The 20,016-nt window shown below is 44.9% G+C and overlaps 1 protein-coding gene across 6 annotated transcripts; it reads left to right on the forward strand.

The window, feature by feature from the left end:
- The first annotated feature begins 1,110 nt into the window (after positions 1-1,110).
- Positions 1,111-19,775, forward strand: lnx2b (ligand of numb-protein X 2b). 6 transcript variants are annotated; one of them, XM_085906220.1, is made up of 12 exons: positions 1,111-1,129; positions 1,216-1,317; positions 10,726-11,213; positions 12,880-13,073; positions 14,352-14,551; positions 15,143-15,547; positions 15,707-15,838; positions 16,967-17,141; positions 17,279-17,525; positions 17,637-17,795; positions 18,591-18,772; positions 19,110-19,775. In XM_085906220.1, the coding sequence occupies exons 3-11, from the start codon at positions 10,825-10,827 to the stop codon at positions 18,724-18,726; spliced, it is 2,037 nt and encodes a 678-aa protein (XP_085762346.1). In that variant the 5' UTR covers positions 1,111-1,129; positions 1,216-1,317; positions 10,726-10,824; the 3' UTR covers positions 18,727-18,772; positions 19,110-19,775. The 6 variants fall into 6 exon arrangements, with proteins under 6 accessions (XP_085762346.1, XP_085762345.1, XP_085762350.1 ...); XM_085906219.1 differs by lacking the exon at positions 1,111-1,129 and having other exon boundaries at positions 1,172-1,317; XM_085906224.1 differs by lacking the exon at positions 1,111-1,129 and having other exon boundaries at positions 1,172-1,317; positions 12,880-13,064.
- Positions 19,776-20,016: the final 241 nt, after the last annotated feature.

Here is a 20,016-nt window from a genome sequence, read left to right on the forward strand (position 1 = left end):
AACGGTGTAAAGTACGGTACCCCCTGCAGAATAGAAGGGAAGTCCTTGTGCCATAAAACCTCTTCTCTGTGAAAGCCAGTTCCCCCCCTGAAGATTTACAGCCGTGGAAGGAAAAGCTCCAAGACAAAGCGACATTTGCTGATGCCAACTCACAGGACCAGACACTCGCTGGTGACAATGTGTAGAAGTGCAGGAAGTCAGACCACAAAGCGGATGTCATAAGTGGCTTATTGATTTCAATGTTGATGAGCATTCAGGCCCAGCAAGGCTTTTTCTAATGATCTAAACACTATCATTTTGAAAAATTCCATGAAATTGTACTTATTATGTATATGTGATCTCTTCAATTATTAGCATTTGTCTTGGCTGCACTGCTTCCAGTACATGTGTTAGTTTTTTTTTTTTGTCCAATCAGATTTTAGCCTCTATCCATTGCCATGGGAATTTTCTCTGCCAAAGCCTTCACAATCGGAAGTGCTGGCCCGTATGAATTCAACGACAAAAGCAATAGGACTATTTCTTTAACCAATTACAATTAAAATCTGCCCTCAGAAGGTCAGCAAACTGGCCCACTATGATGTCAGCATTTCCCCATCCTCTGTTTGAGCAAAACTGAATGAATCCAGATAATAATCAGTATCTCTGGTGAATGTGGAGTATTTGTATCCATATTTGTCTTTTTGTCATGTTATTAGGTAGGTTTTTCCAATTCCATATAGTATTGATGGCTCTAATAATAATGATTTTATAGTGACTCTATTGTTGGATGTCTCCAAAGAGTTGCCCAAGGATCACACAGGTTAACTTTCAGGCCAGCTATTAAAAAAAAAAAAAAAGCTCATCAGTGATGCAACATTATGACAAGAAAAATTCTGGAAAGCGCTTAAGCACGTATAATACGCAACTCTTGCATATTATTTGATATTTACTACCAAAATTAAATTCATGCATGCCTAGTCAATCCATAAGTATGTTTTGGAAACGCCAACAAGTACAACCTAAAACACTAATGTGATATTAATTCATTGCAAGCATGAATTAATTAAGTCAAGTCAAGTCAAGTCATTTTTTACGGGGATGCGTGACTGGCCAAAGCAACATCAAACCTAACACAGAAAAAAACAGAGACGTATGTTTTTGTGTACATGGAGAGTGAAAATGTGCCGTGTGCCATGTTGTTTTTCCACCTGCCTTCACTTTCTTTTCTTCCTGCAGTGGAGGTGGATTACGTGGGAAACTCCCTCCCCCACCCCCGAGCAGGTCCAACTACACCTGAGACGCCGTGTTGGGACTTTCACCGACGGCGACACGAACCAAGTAAGAACGAAAAAGTCACTAAGGGTGGACGTTGATATTCTTTCTTAGGACGTCGTTTGTCACCCCACATTGACAGCTCAGATTGACGCCTTTGTGTTGGCCGCTATCGGGTTTGCCATTTCCGGGTAGGAGAAGGGGGGGAGGACATTTTTTTTTTTACAGGTAAGACGCGTTTCGGTCTGATACGAAAATGGAATGTTATTGTGCGTAATCAAACACGTAGAAAGACCAAGACCACCATTAGTGGTAACATTCTTGATGGGGGGTTCGACATATTTGTTGGTTTAACTTTTGCTCGTAGAAAAGAAGCTGGTCGATACCGCCGAACCTTTTGCCATTTCGGTTCGTTTAACCTCTTCTGTTCCATTTAATTTGAGATTAACAAGGCCAGCGTTGACATGGGGACAGTGAGTTATTTATGAGCCGGGTGATAAACAAACAGGGGCCATAAACGTCTTATTTTCGGAACTTTTTACTGCAGGACATGGAAGTTCAGCCTGACATTTTGGAACCCTTTGTGTCCAGGTACGACCAATTGTGGTAACTTTATGGTTTTATTACGTTTTCTAAGTGTGAGTATCACAGTTGCAGCTATTTGGTCAACGACAAAATAATAAATGATGCTTAAGACTTTTCAAGAAGAGTGACTAGGAACACCTGTTAACCTCTGACGTCATGACGTGGCAGCGACGTTTGTGATTTTATGGCGCCTTTTTGGAATGTTTACTGGTTCAAGTTCAAAATCCTAGTTCGCTGTAGTTTATGCCAGTTTATGGTTGAAAATCTGTGACATAGAAATAAAAAAAAACAAATTTAGGAGGACTCTGTGATAACATGATGTAAAAGACTTTTGGCGTATTAGATTGTTGTGAACTAGTGTGAGATCAGTCTTAAAGTGGATCCTATCGTACAATTTAATGGCTTCCTTTTGGAATTAAATCAATTTTGTCGATACATAGCTTGACAAGAGAGCTTTTATTTTAAATCTTCTAAACATGAATGTGCTGTCCGAGATGTCATATTGTATTTTTTGTTGTTGTAAGGCCTGTAAATGTAAACAGAAGTGATTCTGTATTGTTGTTTACCATGTTGAAGTATTCGTGAAAGAGGCATTAATTTTTTACCAACGGGTCTTTGTGGCTTTGATAGAATGACAAGAAACTGAAATGTCCATAGCGCCTCATTATGTCATTGCTTACGTCCTTGGTTTGATCAACTTTCCATTGTATGCAATTTCCTTTGCCGGTAATACCCAAGTTGACACATCGCCTGTCTGACAGTAGGGTGAAATCATTCGTCTGGGTTGGCATCGCCTAAGTTTTACGAGGGTGTGGCGAGACATGTGACTCACTGATATACGTCATCATGGCGAGTGTTCGGGCCCAGACTCGTAATCCCCCGTGAGACCTAAAGACACTGTGGGACCACCAACGTTCTCCTACTTTCATGCAATGGAAAAAGCTTACTGTGTCACATGATTGCAACTTCCCAGGCATTTGAATTGGAGAAGACGTTTGGTAGTTAAGGCACGAGACAACAGCTTGAGGCTAAAACAGTCAAGTGAGTGAAACCACAGTCTGAGGAACATAGAACAAGGTGCAGGAGAAGGAGGTTGGAACAACTTTTTACAGAAACAATTTTCTTGCTGTTGGCAACATTGAGAACCATACCGTTTTTTTTTTTTTTCCTGGTTTAAATTGGGGCAGCTTTCATGTTTTCTGTTCCTTGAAAAATATTTGCTTATTTTATGAGACATTTCTATGAAACGGCACTTTTATGAGCAACTTCTGTTTCTGATTAGGCACGGGCAGATTCCCAGTTTCAAGGTATATTTGAAAGTCACATTTTCAAAACTACTAAAACTTTCCATGAGCAGTACAAGCTGGGTTATTTTTTGTGTTTTTTTTTTTTGCCAAGTGACACGCCTCTCCCATGCCCGTTGTTGGCACGAGCTGTCAGACTTTTCCCTCTTATCGTAAAAATAAGCTCTTTGGACCATATTTGGCGTACCGCGACTAGGTAGAGAAAGGACATGTAAAGTGTGCTTACAAAGAGTAGCTGCAATAGAAAGCAAGATTTTGAATCGACATCTCTGGCAAGTAGACAAAAAGAATAAAAATATTGCAGGTTGTGTTCTAATATATTCCGTAAAGGATTATCATGATTTTGTGATGTCGCGATGTTGGAGCTTTGCTGACATGCGACATGCCAGCCCTTGCGCTGTCAGTAAGGGTCAGTCCACGGTAAGCCCCTCCCCTTGAAAATATGAGCTGTTGTCAAAGTTGAGAATGTGCACCTTTGTACTTTGTTCTGAACTTCAGGACTTTTGGATAAGTGGTTCAGGTTTGATGCACGTTTCCCCGCTTAAAGTCCTTAAGGTTCATCAAGGCTCTCCTCATGACATTCTTTTTGACATCATCATAAGAGACTGACATGACCGTGGCATCGCCTTGACGGTGTCACATGGTGCGCGTGTCACTTATTAACTGCCAGTATGAGTTTGTCCATACAAATAAGCATATGGAACGATGGTATTTCTTTATTTTACACTAAAGTGATGTTTTCCACAAAGTGATGTTTTACAACAATCTCCCAATTCTTGACAACGAGAGAGAACAGGGGTAAGAATTTGTTTGAAGTCTCTTACATAAGTCTGTTAAGAAAGGGCTCATCATTTCATTCATTTCATAAGTTTATTGACCAACCCAATCTAACAAAACATTAATATTAGATACGTTATTTTTTTTGTGCTCAAGGGCGAAGTTCAAGGAACTTATCGTTGTCGATAAACACAGGTTCACCGTACCTGTACTGTTTGTGTCTTCATGTGTGCTTGTCACATGATCCATGAACAGTATCCATTACAAGACAAGGTATCACTTTTACCAAGTGGGCAAAAAAAAAATGCGCAAAGCCACAGCGTGCGACAATCAGACGTTTGTTTGCAATCAGTCATTCCGTATACTTCACCTGAGAAAGTGCAACATCAGCAGACCTCCGTCCAACACACACATTACTTACGGCCACTGACAAGGGGAACACTTTGCTCTCGGCCTGGGCTCCACTCTGCCTAGTTACACCAAATGACCATCGCATTCCTTACGCCTGTGCAGCACACAAGTATGCTTACACACACACACACACACACTGACATGCACGCCCAGACATTATCGTGACGGTGTGCAGGGGAGGCAGGGCTCTGGTTTCATTGAGACTGGACGCAGCTGCTAGGTTCAAATCTCGTGTTTGCGTGCTTTGACTGCCCGCCGCTCCACATCGGTGATAATATCTCTGGTGAGTACAATACGATGATAATAACACTTGGGGGGTGGTGGTGGTGTGTGGGGGGTGATCTTCAAGACGAGTCGGAGAGAGAGAAAACTCCAGGTAGATGTTTCTTGCAAGTCTGAACAAATAACAAAGAAACGTTTTACTTCCAAGTTGAACTAAAGCCAGCAACCTTATCAGTCCTTATGCTCATAATATGGAATTCATGAGTAGTTGAATGTATTTGTATGCAATGTTTTGATGGGACACAAGTTTAAGGTCTTCGGTATACGACGGTCCCAACGTACGATAAATGGGTTCAAGGTTACAAACGACACAGAAGCTTAGTTTGTTGAGTCGTGTAAGAATTTGTTTAACATTCATAGTCAAGAAATGTTTTCCATGCAAATAATGATTGTGATTGGCTGGTGGTCAATTCAGATGACCAGTTCAGGTTAGCCTGGAGTCAGCTGGTGTGTAACTCACCTGCGACCCCCGGCACAGTCTGACATGTTCAAACAAATTCACGTTACCTCGCCGCTGTTGGAATGGAGGTCCGCAGGTATTTGGACAGCTGTCTTTAATCCCTCCAAGGAGTGAAAGTGAAAATATTAATTGGATCCAACAATTTCGTTGTTGTTTTGGGAAGACTCTAAAATATGTGAGTGTTTTCTGTGGGAAAGTTTTGTTATCCTTACAAACATTTGTGAGGTCACTGATGTTTGTCCTGAGAGGGGAGGCAGTTTAGCTTGCAATCTCTGTTCCAGTTTATCCACACTGAATTTATCCAAGTCTGTTCCCACAGAGTTGGAAGCATGCGCTTATCCAAAATGTCATAATGACTAATAGCATTGGCAATTGCAATTGAGAAGGGTGTTCCAAATTCCAATACTGTTGTCCGCCTATTGGTACTTATCTAACAAACACAGTTCAGTGAACTCTTTAAGCACCAAAATGTTTCACTAAAACATTGTTTTTGAAATTCCACAAGCGTATGTGAATGTGAAACAACCATGGATAGGCTAATGACAATTAGCATTGCTAATTGCTAAAGATAACGTTGCTAATTGATGGAATTGGGCATTTCAAGCCACCAACTGCTACTTAAACATTTAAATGCCAAAATGGGATACAGAATTACAGAAGAAGGACATCTTCATCCATTCCATTAGAGCTCAGTGCTGCTGCCCACCTTGTTGTGGCACAACATGGTATTACACTGAGGCGGGCTGATATATATACGCACACATACATATATACACACACATACAAATACACACACACACACACACACACACACACACACACACACACACACACACACACACACACACACCATCATCATCATCGGCGGTCACTCGAGACGAGTATGACAGTCTTCTTCTCAGGGTTGTCTACTTGTGGGTCCGCAGGTGGGCGTAGAGCCCGATCCGGGATCCACATATTTTTGTGCAGTATGGGCAGGAGAAAGTGGTGATGGATTGTGGGTGTGCTGGAGCCAGTTTTTGTCTTTCCTTACGGAGTTGTCGTTTGGTTTCTGCGACACGGCGGAGTTCCTTTTCGTGATGTGCTGCACCTTCTTGCACCGCTGCCCTCCAGAGGTTCCTGTTCAAGGCGATGCGCTCCCAGTCCTGAGATGTTATTTGGAATTTCTTGAGATTGGTCTTGAGGTTGTCCTTGAAACGTTTCTTTTGCCCACCCGGGGCTCGCGGACCTCTCTCCAGCTGGGAGTATAACATCTGTTTGGGGAGGCGGGTGTCAGCCATGCGGATGAGATGTCCTGTCCATCGGAGTTGGTGCTGCATTATTAAAGTGGTGATGCTCGGTATCCTGGCTTCCTCCAAAATGCTGATGTTTGTGCGTCTGTCCTCCCATTTAATCCTGAGTATTTTCCTCAAGGTTCTCTGGTGGTGTTGCTCAAGAGCTCTTAGGTGCCTGCTGTAGGTTGTCCATGATTCTGCCCCATAAAGTAAGGTGGGGAGAACCACAGCTTTGTAAACCAGGAGCTTGGTGTCAACCCGGAGGTCTCTGTCTTCAAAGACTCTTTTCCGGAGTCTGGCATACGCTCGACTGGCATAGCTCAGGCGATGGTTGACCTCAGAGTCAATGTCCGCCTTGGAGGAGAGAAGGCTGCCGAGGTAGGGGAAGTGGTGGACATATTCAAGTGCAGTGTTGTCCACATTTATGATGGGCAAAGTAGATGGCTGGTTGGGTGGGGGTTGATGTAGCACCTGGGTCTTCTTGGTGTGCACGGTCAGACCCAGGGCTCTGTATGCCTTAGCAAAGGAGTTCAGGATGCCCTGGAGGTCTTCTGCAGAGTGTGCTACAATGGCATTATCATCTGCATACTGGAGCTCCATGACCGTGGTGGTTCTGATCTTGGTTTTGGCTTTGAACCTGTTAAGGTTGAAGAGCCTGCCATCAGTTCTGTACCAAATTGGGATTCCGTGTGGTAGTTCTTTGTCAATGAGATGGAGTATGGTGGCAATGAAGATAGAGAACAGGGTGGGTGCAATGATGCATCCCTGTTTGACCCCTGTCTCTACAGTGAAAGGCTCAGTCAAAGAGCTGTTGTTGAGCACTGTGGCTGTCATTCCGTCATGTAATAATCGCAGTATTCTGACGTATTTATCTGGGCAACCATACCTCAGAAGGATGCTCCAGAGGGTCTGGCGATCCACCGTGTCAAAGGCCTTTGTCAGGTCTATAAAAGCCATGAACAAAGGCTGTTTATGTTCACGGCATTTCTCCTGGAGTTGGCGTGCTGTAAAGATCATGTCTGCAGTGCCTCTAGATGGGCGAAAACCGCACTGCGATTCTGGGAGAACCTCCTCAGACAATGGCAGTAGGCGATTGGCAAGAACACGAGCAAGTACTTTGCCAACTGTTGAAAGGAGCGAGATGCCCCGATAGTTCCCACAGTCCGCTTTGTCCCCTTTCTTGAAAATGGGAACTATCAGAGCGTCCCTGTGCTCCGAGGGCAGTACTTCTTTTTCCCAGACCTTCAAAAGGAGGGAATGGAGGTGGCGCTGGAGCTCTGGTCCACCTTCCTTTAGGACCTCGGCTGGGATCCCATCTGGCCCAGAGGCCTTGTTGTTCTTCAGGCTCCTGATGGCGTCTTGGACCTCTGCTAATGTGGGAGGTTCACCCATGTCTTCCCTGATGGGTCTCTGAGGGATATGACTGAGAAGATCTGGCTGAATTGTGCTGTCACGGTTGAGGAGTTCCTGAAAGTGCTCTCTCCACCGGTTGTTTATGGGCTCATTGCCCTTCAACAGCTCCTGCCCGTCTTTAGAGCGTAGGGGGTTTTGGCCGCGATGGCTTGGCCCGTAGACAGCCTTAGTAGCGCTGAAAAAGCCTCTGGTGTCACCAGAGTCTGCCAAACTCTGGATTTCCAGTGCCCTTTCAGTCCACCAGGTGTTTTTAAGTTGTCTGACCCGGCTCTGGACGTCAGCCTTAGCTCTGGAGTGAGCTTGTCTCTTTGCTTTGCAGGTGATGTCATTTTGCCAGACACGAAAGGCTTCCCTTTTCTTGGAGATGAGCTGTTCTATCTCTGTGTCATTCTCATCAAACCAGTCCTGATGCTTTCTGGGCTTGTGTCCAAGAGTGGCACTGCAGGTATCAAGGATGGAAGACTTGAGCAGGCTCCAGTGTTCTTCAATGTCGTCAGGGTATTCCTGATTGAGGCTTTCTCCAAGAGAGGTCTGAAACAGCTGCAGGGCGGAAGTTTGGTTCAGGGTCTCAAGATTTAGTCTCGGCCGGCTCAACTTCTTTTGCAGTCTCCTCTTCCTCTTGAGTCTGATGGACATTGTGGATCGTATCAGGCGGTGATCTGTCCAGCAGGCCTCTGAATCTATCATGGCTTTTGTGATGCTCACGTCGCGCTGATCCCTGGCTCTGACAATGACATAGTCAATAAGATGCCATTGTTTAGAGCGAGGGTGTCTCCATGAGCCCTTGAGTTTGTTCTTCTGGCGAAAGATGGTATTGGTGATGGTAAGGTCGTATTGAGCACATTTGCTAAGAAGCAAAACCCCGTTGGAGTTGATGTTTCCAATGCCTTCCTTTCCAATGGTGCCCTTCCAGAGGTGGTGGTCACGGCCCACTCTGGCATTGAAATCTCCCAATATAATAATTTTGTCCTCCTTGGGGATTTTTGACAATACCTCATCCAGACAGGCATAGAAGGCCTCTTTTTCTTCCTCATTTGAAACGAGGGTAGGTGCATAAGCACTAAGAACTGTTGCCGTCTGGTTGTTAGCCAGCACCAGACGGAGGGTCATCAGGCGCTCACTGATTCCCACCGGGAGTTCAGAGAGATGACTGATCAGTTGGTTCTTGATGGCAAAGCCAACCCCATGGATCCTAGGCTCATCTGTGGCCTTTCCTTTCCAGAAGAAAGTGTATCCACCCTTTTCTTCCTTCAGATGACCTTCCTCTGCACATCGGGTTTCTGAAAGAGCAGCTATGTCAATCCGGCATCTTCTCAGTTCCATGGCAATGATGGCAGTTCTCCTCTCCGGCCTGTCTCTGGTTACACTGTCCATTAGTGTGCGCACATTCCATGCTCCAAAATTCATGTTTCTGTGTTTTTCACCGCATATTGGTGATCCCTCTGAACGCGGTAATCCAGTCGGGAGGTTTGAGGCAGGCTATGTTTAGGGCACCTTTTCTAGCCCCTTCCCCGTCAGGGGTGAGCAGAGTGGATCCTAAAAAGGGCTGCTCAGTCGTGGATGCAGCTACCCAAGAGCTCTTTCTGCCTCGGTCCAAGAGCCCAACGATCATCTAACATCCACCGCCTGATGTGCCAGTTTGTGACTAGGGGCTTCCAGACTTCACAATCCTGCCCCCGTTGCCACTCACTGGTCGCCACAGGACTTTAATCTGGGATGTAAAATGGATTCCCTGAAAAAGACGCCTGTGCGTGACTTTGTTTAACGTGGGGAGACTGGTGCACAGACAGTCACCACACTGTCCTTGACAGATTGGGGTCAGAATCCAGTGGCAAGGAGACCAAGACGACTGGTGACCCTTTTCTGCTGTAGCCTTCATCCGCCTTCCCAGCCGTTGTGACGCCTCCCCTTAGGTCAGCCATCATCCTCCGCCTGGTCCGCCGTTGAGGTCTTCACTATTTACCCAAAGCTGGGGCTGTTTACCCACAGCAGGGACAGTGGCTGATGGGCAGTAGGGCGTGTCCACACACCGGTGGGCCTACATGCCACATCTCTGGGGCCCACTGCTGCTCCGAGATCCTGCACAACTTAGCCTGGGACCGCAAGGTGCCAGATTACCGTGTGTGGCCACGAGGAGGCGTGTGCAAGTCTTGGCAATGGAGAGGCTATGTACCGGCGGAGGAGGCTTACGCACTCGGCTCCTCTTTTCACCCCCGGAAACAGAGGGCTAGCCGGTGGCGGTAGCTGAAAGCAGAAAAGTGGCAAGCAGAAGCAGCATACAGCATGCACAAACTACAGGCACTACTACTCCAACACTACTGCACTGACGCATCACATGCCCTGTGTACAAACACACACACACACACACACACACACACACACACACACACACACACACACACACTTTATTCATCAGTCAAGATTTGTGTCCCAAATCCCAATACTGTCGACCACATGTTGTATAGAGACATACAGTTTGTGAATTCCATGACAGGCCAAGTACAGTATGTGTTCTAGGAGGTCAGATGTTTGTTCCAAGAATGTGTTCCTATTCAGCATTCTTCTTCCGAGGGAGAATTTAAGGCGATTAAGTTGTGCACAAAGACCCCAAGACCAATAGTGATTGGGTGCAAGGAGCCATTAGTGACAGGACCTCCACTGCTGCCGTCTTCATACAAACATCTCACAACCTTGTAGCACCGTGTCTTTGTTCCCTCAGTGTTAGCAAAAATTTGATTTCAGTCTAGTTAGCTCCTCCCGTGGAATATAGAGCATTTTTTTTTTTTTTAGCTGAAATGAGAATTCCTTTTGTCCCTCAGGAAGCCCGCTGAGAGGAAGCAGCTGCAGTTTGCTGCCATGTTGCTATCGCTCGGTTGATTTGTCATTTCCTGTGGCCGTCTTGAGCGGGAGTCGCTCTTTAACTGGGGAGTCTCTCTTTAACCGCCTCACTGTGTTCCTCTGTCCGCAGAAGATGGAGGTAACGCGGTCAGACCTTTATCGCACGCTGACCGCCTAAGTGGATTTGCCTTTACTTGAACACACCGTTTTGGAGGACTCCGGAGGGACAATGTCCACAACAGAAAGCAAAACTGCAGGCTTGTCCTGGGCGAGGGTCTGCAAGGAGTGCGGCCAGCAACACGAGGGCCAGGAAAGCCACCTGTATGAGTATCCCGATGATGTGGACGACGAGCTCGTGTGCCACATTTGTCTACAGCCCCTCATCAGGCCTATGGACACCCCATGTGGACATACCTACTGCTTTGAATGTCTGGGCAGTTTCTTGAAAGATAAGGACTTCTGCCCCGTGGACCGCCAGCGACTGCAGATGCACCATTGTCGGCCGTCCACCCTGTTGGTCAGGAACCTGTTGGACAAGCTAGCTGTCATGTGTCCTTACTACGCAGAGTGCCAGCAGCAGATGCAACGCTGTGAACTTCAACCTCATCTGCACAATAGGTACCACTCCTCAAGCTTCTTTGATATGTCACCAAAAAAAAATAAAAAAATGCATCGATTGGAATAGTCACGGTGGAACCTCGGTTAATTTGTTCTAGAACAAGTAAAGTGAAGTAATGTTTTCCGTTTAACGTTTGGCATCAGAGAAGACTTGTTTACCTAGATTTGATCTGTGTATAGCTAAAAAATAAAAAACAATAAGTAATGCAATACAATATATTTTATGTGGAGCCTCAAAACCAGATAGTGTCACGGTTTTCCGTTGCAGCACGCTTGAAGAAATTTGTGCATTTTCAGCCATGCCGGGGCCCCTAAAAGGCCATTCCTTAGTCTGAACAAAAATAATAAACAATGTGACTCGTAGAGGCCCTAAATACCTCAAGTTCCCTTAAAGAGATTCTTCCAGCACAAGAGTGCAAAGTTCTGCCTTTGCCTTTTACACAGAAACAGGGAAAGTGTGAAATAGTTGCAGTTTGCTTAAAATGGGTCGTGTAAATAATACATAACCTAGTATAAGATCATGGCAAACAATAACCAAATAGGATAAAGTCTAACAAAGTGCACAAAGATACCCCCCCCAATGTCTCAGTGAGATATATCAGTTAATCTTCAGCTAAAGCCTCGGAGTCCTCGTAATTCAGCAAAAAGACTAAGAACAAAGCTAATCCAAAGTCACACATATAAATGCATGCGTTTAATCCTGGGATAGTTATGAGCCACATGGCTTCTCAGCTGGGGAACAATAACTTCCTGGACTCTTTCTGCTGGTTGCATGGCAACGTTGCTGTCTGGACATTGATTCCTGAAATCAGAAAGACAAATGTTGTGGTTCAATGCTAAGCTAACAGGTTGATGGCTGCACTGTACCGTCTATTATGTAAGTTTGATATCAAAAGTATTCCATTTGGCTCCACATCATAGAATACTGAATAATCATTAACAGAAGACTGGTGTATGTGCGTCGTAAAAATATGCCATCATAGATTTGATTGTGTCACATGACCACCATAGACACTTTCCCTTCAGACGTGTAAAAAATCCACGTTACAAAGTTTGAGGCGTGCTGTAAATCAGTCTCCTTGTTATCTTCATGGTCAGCGAGGTGCTTCTCATGTCCGAGGTCGACCACGGTGTTGGTTGTGGTTGGCAGCCAGCGGCCCGCCCGCTCTGCGCAAATAACCAGAGGGGGCAAAGTTCAGCCGTGAGGAACGAGCACGCTAAAGTTTGCAAAGTAGTTTGAGCATTTCTTCCATAGTAAGACATTATTTTGATGAGATTCATCATGTCTTCGTAATGCTACAAACAGACTATTTTGTTCAGACAATACTTTTTTTTTCATTTTATTTTAGTTGTTAACCTCCTTATCAAAGATAACCAATAAATGCATTTGTTGAGTATTTAACCTAACCTAACCTAACCTAACCTAACCCTAAGGTCCACGTAGGTTACTCCTACGCTCATTGTCCAAACTAGTAAGACAAATGAAGACATTAGTTGACAACCACCTAAGGACAAATAACCTTAAGGTGGCTGTCAAGGATATGGAAAAATGCTGGAACAACTTTCCATACTCGAGCGTACTCCCTGCCTGTAATGCACTTAAACGTCTTGTAAAAGCCAGTGATCCATCCTCGCTTCTCCCTAATGTAATTCTGTTTTTGCTCAGATGCCCCGCTTTCAGGAGACTGCGGGACGAAGCGGAGAAAAGGAAGAGGCCCCCGTGGAACGAAGTGAAGGGGCGCAAAGGCGACGGCGAGTTGTCTGCCGACGCTAAACATTCAGAAACTCCACCGCGCAGCGCCACCAGAGACCTGAGCGATCCCGGACTCATTAACCCCGCCTACGAAGAAAGTGAGGATGGTATGGAGTCATTTATCATTAAGAAGCTCCGAGTGTATCTTATCGGTCCCGCCCTCATGATGATTGGCTAATGTTTAGCCGAGATGAAAAGAAATGATCACGCCCGTGGGCCCTTCCCTCGTCTGTGGGGAGTGATTGTAGACTCAGAAGAATTGCTGATTGTTGAGTCCTAAGTCTGCCACGGGTGAATCATTTGCATAGTTGCAGGAACACGCCGCAGATTACAGCTGTTTTAACCAGACACTGGAAAATCACTAGCAGCTTCTTGCAAGTCTGCCTTGAACTACGTTGAATACAACAAATGAACTCCATTCAATCTCACCTTTTAGAATCTTCATCTTTTAGTATTGGTTTTCCTTCTATTACTGTGTCAAGAAATGACAAACTAACCACCAAACAAAAGTGTGTTCATTTAATTCTAACAGAAATAAGCTTTGATGTTACCACAATTGGAAACATTCATATGCCCAATTATTTAATTTTGGGTCAGTTTGCCTAATGCCAACATACAATCTAAAATGCCATAGACAGGCTAACGATGTTATAGACACATGGAGCAGCAACATACGCTGTGAAGCACACAACAAGGCATACAGCAACTCTAAATTCAACTTTGCCTGTTTTTTTAAAAAAAAAATATACATATATGATAGTGTTGAGTCAAGACAACATCCAAAATGTTTTTTTTTTTTTTTCATAGGAAATGGAAAGAGCAGAAACTAGGTAAACAGCGTATATCAGTTCAGTGTGATCTGAGTGTCTGCACATAGAAGTCCTCCTCACTGTATCTCTACACCGCAAAATCCAAACAGCACGTGTCACTTTTATTTGTTTTATATTGCCACAGTGTTATGTCATACAACATACATACAGTGTTGTGTCTTTTACCTCGTGCTTCAATACAGGCAGCGGTAGAAACATAAGACCTTTGTATTTTTATCATTGACATGCTGCAAGGATAAGAACTTCTGTGCACAGTAAATGAATACACGCAAACAGATTAGATAGCTAACCTTGAGTATCCTGAGTGGATATTTGTTCTTGCTTTTTAGAAGAAATAAGAACAGAAATTACTTCTCCAATGGCGTGCACTCAATCTCAGTTGCATCTCAGTAAATTTCAATATTGTAAATTCAATTAAAAACAGATCGACTGCACAGAGCGGCTCAGCTCGAAGTACAAATATGGAGAAGATTGGATCTTAATTGAGAATTGCTTTTTAAAATGGAGAACTGTAGGGAAGTTGTTTAATGACAGTTGTGGTACTCTCTTCGCCAGACAACACGCCACTGCGCTCTAGCCTGGTGTCCGAGTCCAATGTGGTGGAGCTCTTCAGGGAGGAGGCAGATGAAGATCTGGGCCTGCGCATCGTCGGTGGCAAAGACACGCCGCTGGGCAACATCGTCATCCAGGAGATTGTACGCGACTCACAAGCGGCTCGTGACGCCCGACTGGCGCCCGGAGACCACATCTTGGAGGTGACAGAGCCAATATCAAATGTTTCACCACGACATCAAAATAGTTAGGACTGTGATTTTATTTATTTTTTTACACAAAATAATTTGTGTTTAATTTTAACACATTAACAATCTGAAGATTGTATTAATGACTTAATATCTCCACTGGGGGGGAGGGGACAGGTTTTGTTTCTTCCCCAAAGTCAAAATAACATTTAAGCTTAGGATAGCGTGTATGTACTTATTGGAGTCAACCCCTCGGAGTATGATACTCTTCCACACATTCCCCTCAGTTTTGTAAACACACTTCTTTCCAGCAGGGAATGTGAAAACAGATATTCAAGATAAACTGGTTTGATCTCCATGGCAACAAGGCGTGGTTGCCACCAGCAGCCATGAGCACCTCAGGTCGACTTGTCTCGAGTGTTAGTGATTGACAAAATCTGAAGTAGCGTTGCATCTTCAGCATGGTGGTCTAGTTATGTAAATGTTTTATTTTATAATCCAGAGGGAAGACAGTGTAAAAACTAAAATGGCAATATTTGAGTTTCCTAAAAAAATATATATATATATATTGCCATTCCATCTATGTGCTCTGTATAATTTTTGCAGGTGAATGACATCAGTCTGGCGTCCGTCCCTCATGCTCGGGCCGTCGCTGTGCTGCGCCAGCCTTCCCTCGTCAGGCTCACCGTCATGCAGGAGAAAGGTTTCAAACCGAGGGAGACGCGCCCCGATCAGCACCCCGCCTTGTCCGGCAGCGCCCAAGGGAACGCCACCTCCGCTCCCAACCCCGGCACTGTACTGCAAGTGACGTTGACAAAGAGTCAGCGTTCCGAACCGCTCGGCATAAAACTAATCCGCAAATCGGACGAAAGCGGCGTCTTCATCCTGGACCTGCTGTCGGGAGGGTTGGCAGCCAAGGATGGCAAACTGAAGAACAATGACAAAGTTTTGGCCATCAATGGACAGGACTTGAGGCACGGTACACCTGAGAGTGCCGCCCAAATCATACAGGTAAAGTTTTTCCTCTGCTTCATTGTTCATGGCTTTCCTAAAAGTCAGATTGCATCAAAAAGTTGGGGTCTCTCATTAGTCTGCTGAGCAGACTACACTTGTAAATTCCGGAGGTTCGCTTGTCCTTCAAGATAAAACATTTGGTGTTTTGTTTCGCAGGCCAGCGAGGTGCGTGTCAACTTTGTAGTCTTGAGGCAGGCAGAGACTCAAGACGAAGGAGGACCACAGGGTCGAGGGGCCAGAAGGGTGGCTGAGCCGCAGTACTTCAGGCGGCGCTCCACCTACATGAAGGTACGGCGGAACATGTTTCTGCACATCACCCGAGCCATCTTCGAATGTTTAACCCTCACACTGCACATTTTCTCACGTGTGCAGTTTGTGTAAAGCGCAGTTAGGGACACGCTTTCTAATTTTTAACATCCCCAAAATGTTTCTGGCATGAAACTCGCACAAGGAGCGTTTTTTTTAATAAAACATTGCAAGAGTCCTAATCTGGACATCAACGTTTTTTATGCTTATTTTTATCTTGACTCTCTCAACGACATCCCAATTGTGCTACACAGTGCTAGTGCAGCTAATTGCCTTGAGAGGAAAAGGTTTCCTATTCGGCCAATGGCAACGTACAGTTTGCTTTAAAAGTATGGCAACTGCACATTGCTCCACAACTCGAAATGTTTTCTCCATCATCCCGCTTGGAAACGGCTTGAGCGTGTACGTCCGTCTTCCTGCGGCAGCATCCTCAAAACAGGACATCGCTGGTGTTTACACAGTGTAATTGTGACGTGCCACTCGGTTCTTCCATCCAGGAAGAATAGCAGCCCCCCAGCTGGGGGTGCAAAGCTTTGAGAGCAGACACCTGCGTCACGGCGCTGAGATGAAAGCGGACGTGGAGGGCCTCCTTCTGTCCTGATCAAAAGGCCCGGGGTGCTGCTCAGTCTGCCACCGCGGGGCCGCTGCCTTGTTGTTTTTTGGGCCCTTCTTTCTTTGGGTGGCAGAGGATCAAAGTGGGTAACAGTTAGCTTTCGCCTGCCGAGTGGAGCCTTTTCGTCTTGCTGGGGGTGGGGGACCCCCCGCCGGGTGGAGGAAGAAGCTTCGCCGCCTCCCCCGAGCTTCCCTTGCGACGGTTTACAGTCTGCGGAGCGCAGCCAGTAGGCTGCCCGGAGCTGTCGCTTTCCACACGTCTTTTCCATTACGAGACACCAGTGTGGGAGCTCGCACGTCGCCTCCATTTCGCAAGTTCCACATTTGTTACTGCCCCCGGGCTTTTCAATTAGGGCAGTTGCGATTAGCGGCACCACTCCACCAATGTTAGCTGAAATGGCTGAAACGACCCACAGATAGATATCTCTCTCTCTCTTAATTAGTTTGCCCTTGCCAGCAAATGCCATGAAAATAAAATGTGGTTGCGCAATCATACAGGACCCTCCCGGTGGCTTTTCCAGCCAGGAAAAGACGGTGAGCCTAAAGAAGGACCCTCGTCTTTCTCTGGGAATCACCATCGCCGGCGGAAGAGACTGCCGAAGCCGCCTGCCCGTTTACATCACCAGCGTGCAGCCTGTCGGATGCCTGCATCGAGACGGCACCATCAAACGAGGTACTGGCGTGCCACTGTTTCATCACTACTTATAAATCCACCCGTTTGTTTTTTTTTCTGTGGAAACTCCTCAGCTACCTAGGTTCATCCATTTCTTCACATGGGAGTTCTGTTGTTAATTCTCCGTGCGCCCACAGGGGATGTCCTGCTGAACATCAACGGCGTTGACCTGACGCAACTGACGTACACCGAGGCCGTTTCCACGCTGAAGGCGCAGGCCGCTCAGCCGCAGGTGGCGCTACGTGTCATTCAGACCATTTCGGAAGAAGCGCAGGAGGACGCCGAGGCCGGCGGCGGCAACGACAGGTCTGACGGCTCACAGGACGCACGGGAAGACGCTTTCAACTGGACGCCGCTGTGGACAAGATGGCTGGGCTTACCGAGGTACAGCAATGAAAAAAGGACTTTTTTTGCGTTTGTTTGAATGCAAATATTTTAAATTCCACATTATAAGACGTATATTTGGAGCGCTAACGTTGCCCTTGTCGATGTCAGCGACATGCACTGGTGTCGGGACATCGTCCTACAGAAGAGCAACAATGAGAGCTGGGGCTTCAGCATTGTCGGAGGCTACGAGGAGACTCACGGCCAGCAGCCTTTCTTCATCAAGACCATCGTACCCGGCACACCCGCTCACTTTGATGGCCGCCTCAAGTATGTTCAAGCTGAGGCTCTTAACCTTTTTTTTTTTTTTAATAAATCTCAGGGCCTGACTTGGGGCCTTTTTAAATTGTTAGTTTATTTGATGTAACTCTGGTTTAATTAGTATCACGCAACCAAATCAAAGTTAACTTTGTCAAATGACATTTTATGTCACTACTCATATCTCCAAAATAACTTAAAAAAAAAAAAAAAAACATCATTTGAGTTTCCACAAAACATAATGTCTATAATGCTATCATATATCGTTGCACACCAACATCAACACCACCACACAAAAATCATGTTCAGTTGCTATTTCAATGCGCTAAAAAAAATTGCAATTTATTTAGTCTCATTGATCAAATATAGTAAAAACAGTCAGCACCAGCCGTTCATATCAAAGCGTGCTCAAGCTGACCATCCAACTAAAAAAATGCGTTTAATACTTCACAAAAGCCAATGAGATAAAACAAAAGAAAAAATTGTGGTTATATCTTATATTCTCAAACTCTCTCTCTCTCCCAAAGTCCATAGTGCCGTGATATGCAATAAATAAAAAGAAGCTGAGTAAGCTAGGCAGAAATGAACCTGCATGCAACCGCACCTTTGTGGGCGACCACTTCCTTCTGCACCAAATCATCAACAACAAAACAGTCATATTTGATCCTGAAGGCATTCGCTCTTTATTTTCTAAAAATAACATACAAGCTGTCACGTATGTCTTGAGGGGACAGTGCTGCACGACTCCTGAAGTGTAAGAGAAGACATCCCTGCTGTAGTCCGTTCAATCTCGCATTTGTCTTTCAGGTGTGGCGACGAGATTGTGGGGGTGAACGGCGCCACAACGGTGGGCATGAACAACTCGTCGCTCATTCCCATGCTCAAACTGCAAAAGAATAAAGTGACGCTGACTGTGGTGTGCTGGCCCGGGAGTCTGGTCTAGCCAACAGACTCAAGAATTGGAACGCATTCTGCACACAAAGCAGCAGGTAATTCCCAGTCTGCCGCCACTCAGAGATGGATTCGAAAGTTATATTCAGACATTGTCTCCTCTGTCGGTGTCAATTTATATCGACTGTCTCTGGCTTTGTTGCGTCAAACCTTATCTTTGAGATCCCTATTTAAAAAGAAAAAAATAATGATGATGGGAGGTTGGAGGAGCATGTAGGCACTTGCACACAATCAGATAACTTCATGACAAAATGTCTTTCTTCAAAAGTTAAGATGACATTATGTAGGATTCTTTGAATATGAAACAAAAACAGAAAATAGATCTGGAACCAATAGCCAAAGAGTGAGTTTTCTTCTTTTTTTTGTTTTTCTCAGGTGTTTGGAAACCTTTAGTAGTTAGAAACGTGATGGCAATCGGTGACAAAGCCCATCAACAGGAGGACTTTGAATTATTTGGAGCACATTTTCTCCCATGTCCTTTTTTGAATTTGAAAAAAAACTCAATGAAGGATTCATGATGGCTGCTCGTGACCAAATCCGAACGGCTCTTGACTGCAAAGACCAAAGTGTCCACTTTTACTGCACTTTTCTCAAAGCCATCACAGTGACTGCTTCTTTTAGAGGTGTCGGGGGATGCTCGAGCCACTATGGGGGTCTTGACTTTGAAAGTTCCTTACAATGCAAGAAGACTCACCTCGTGCACCTTTGTATCTGTGTGACATCATAATTGTGTTTTTGCTTTGACACTCTTGTGTCCATTCTCTTATATTTATTCACATTTATGAGTGCATCTCAATAAAATGGAAAATGTGAAATAGCTATTGTTGTATATAGATTCACTTAATGCTAGGATTTTATTGTTTTTAATTTTGATCACATCTTTGAAAACATTTGATTCAGCATAATTTTAAATGGAGGTATTTAGAGGAATTGGCCTTCTGAACATTCTGTTCCTTTGTCTTTAATGAATCTGTATAATGAATGTCATGTACTGAATTCAGCTACTAAAATAAATGGACTTTTCTACTATGTTCTAAATAATTGAGATGCACCTGAATGTTGTTAGTTGGCTCACTTGAATGTAAATTTGCGCTTCAAAAAAATGAAACGACAACTCTGCACCCAATTTAGTATAATACAGAGTTATCAAATCTTTTTGATGTTTCTTTGGATACAATAAAAAGCATTACAGTGAGTGGTGGAAGATTATCGACTCAAGCGGGCAATGTCAAACTTATTATGGTTGGTCAACAGTGAAACCGCAAATTGATCATCACGGGGC

Source organism: Syngnathus leptorhynchus, chromosome 2 (assembly GCF_054491065.1).
Source record: "Syngnathus leptorhynchus isolate UIUO chromosome 2, UIUO_Slep, whole genome shotgun sequence".
NCBI lineage: Eukaryota > Metazoa > Chordata > Actinopteri > Syngnathiformes > Syngnathidae > Syngnathus > Syngnathus leptorhynchus.

Excerpts from the sequence above, each read along its gene's own strand:
- lnx2b (XM_085906220.1), top strand. The coding sequence starts at position 10,825 with ATGTCCACAACAGAAAGCAAAACTGCAGGCTTGTCCTGGGCGAGGGTC. Across the intron at positions 15,548-15,706 it reads GTGCCGCCCAAATCATACAG|GCCAGCGAGGTGCGTGTCAA; the intron begins GTAAAGTTTTTC and ends TTTGTTTCGCAG. Across the intron at positions 15,839-16,966 it reads GGCGCTCCACCTACATGAAG|GACCCTCCCGGTGGCTTTTC; the intron begins GTACGGCGGAAC and ends GCAATCATACAG.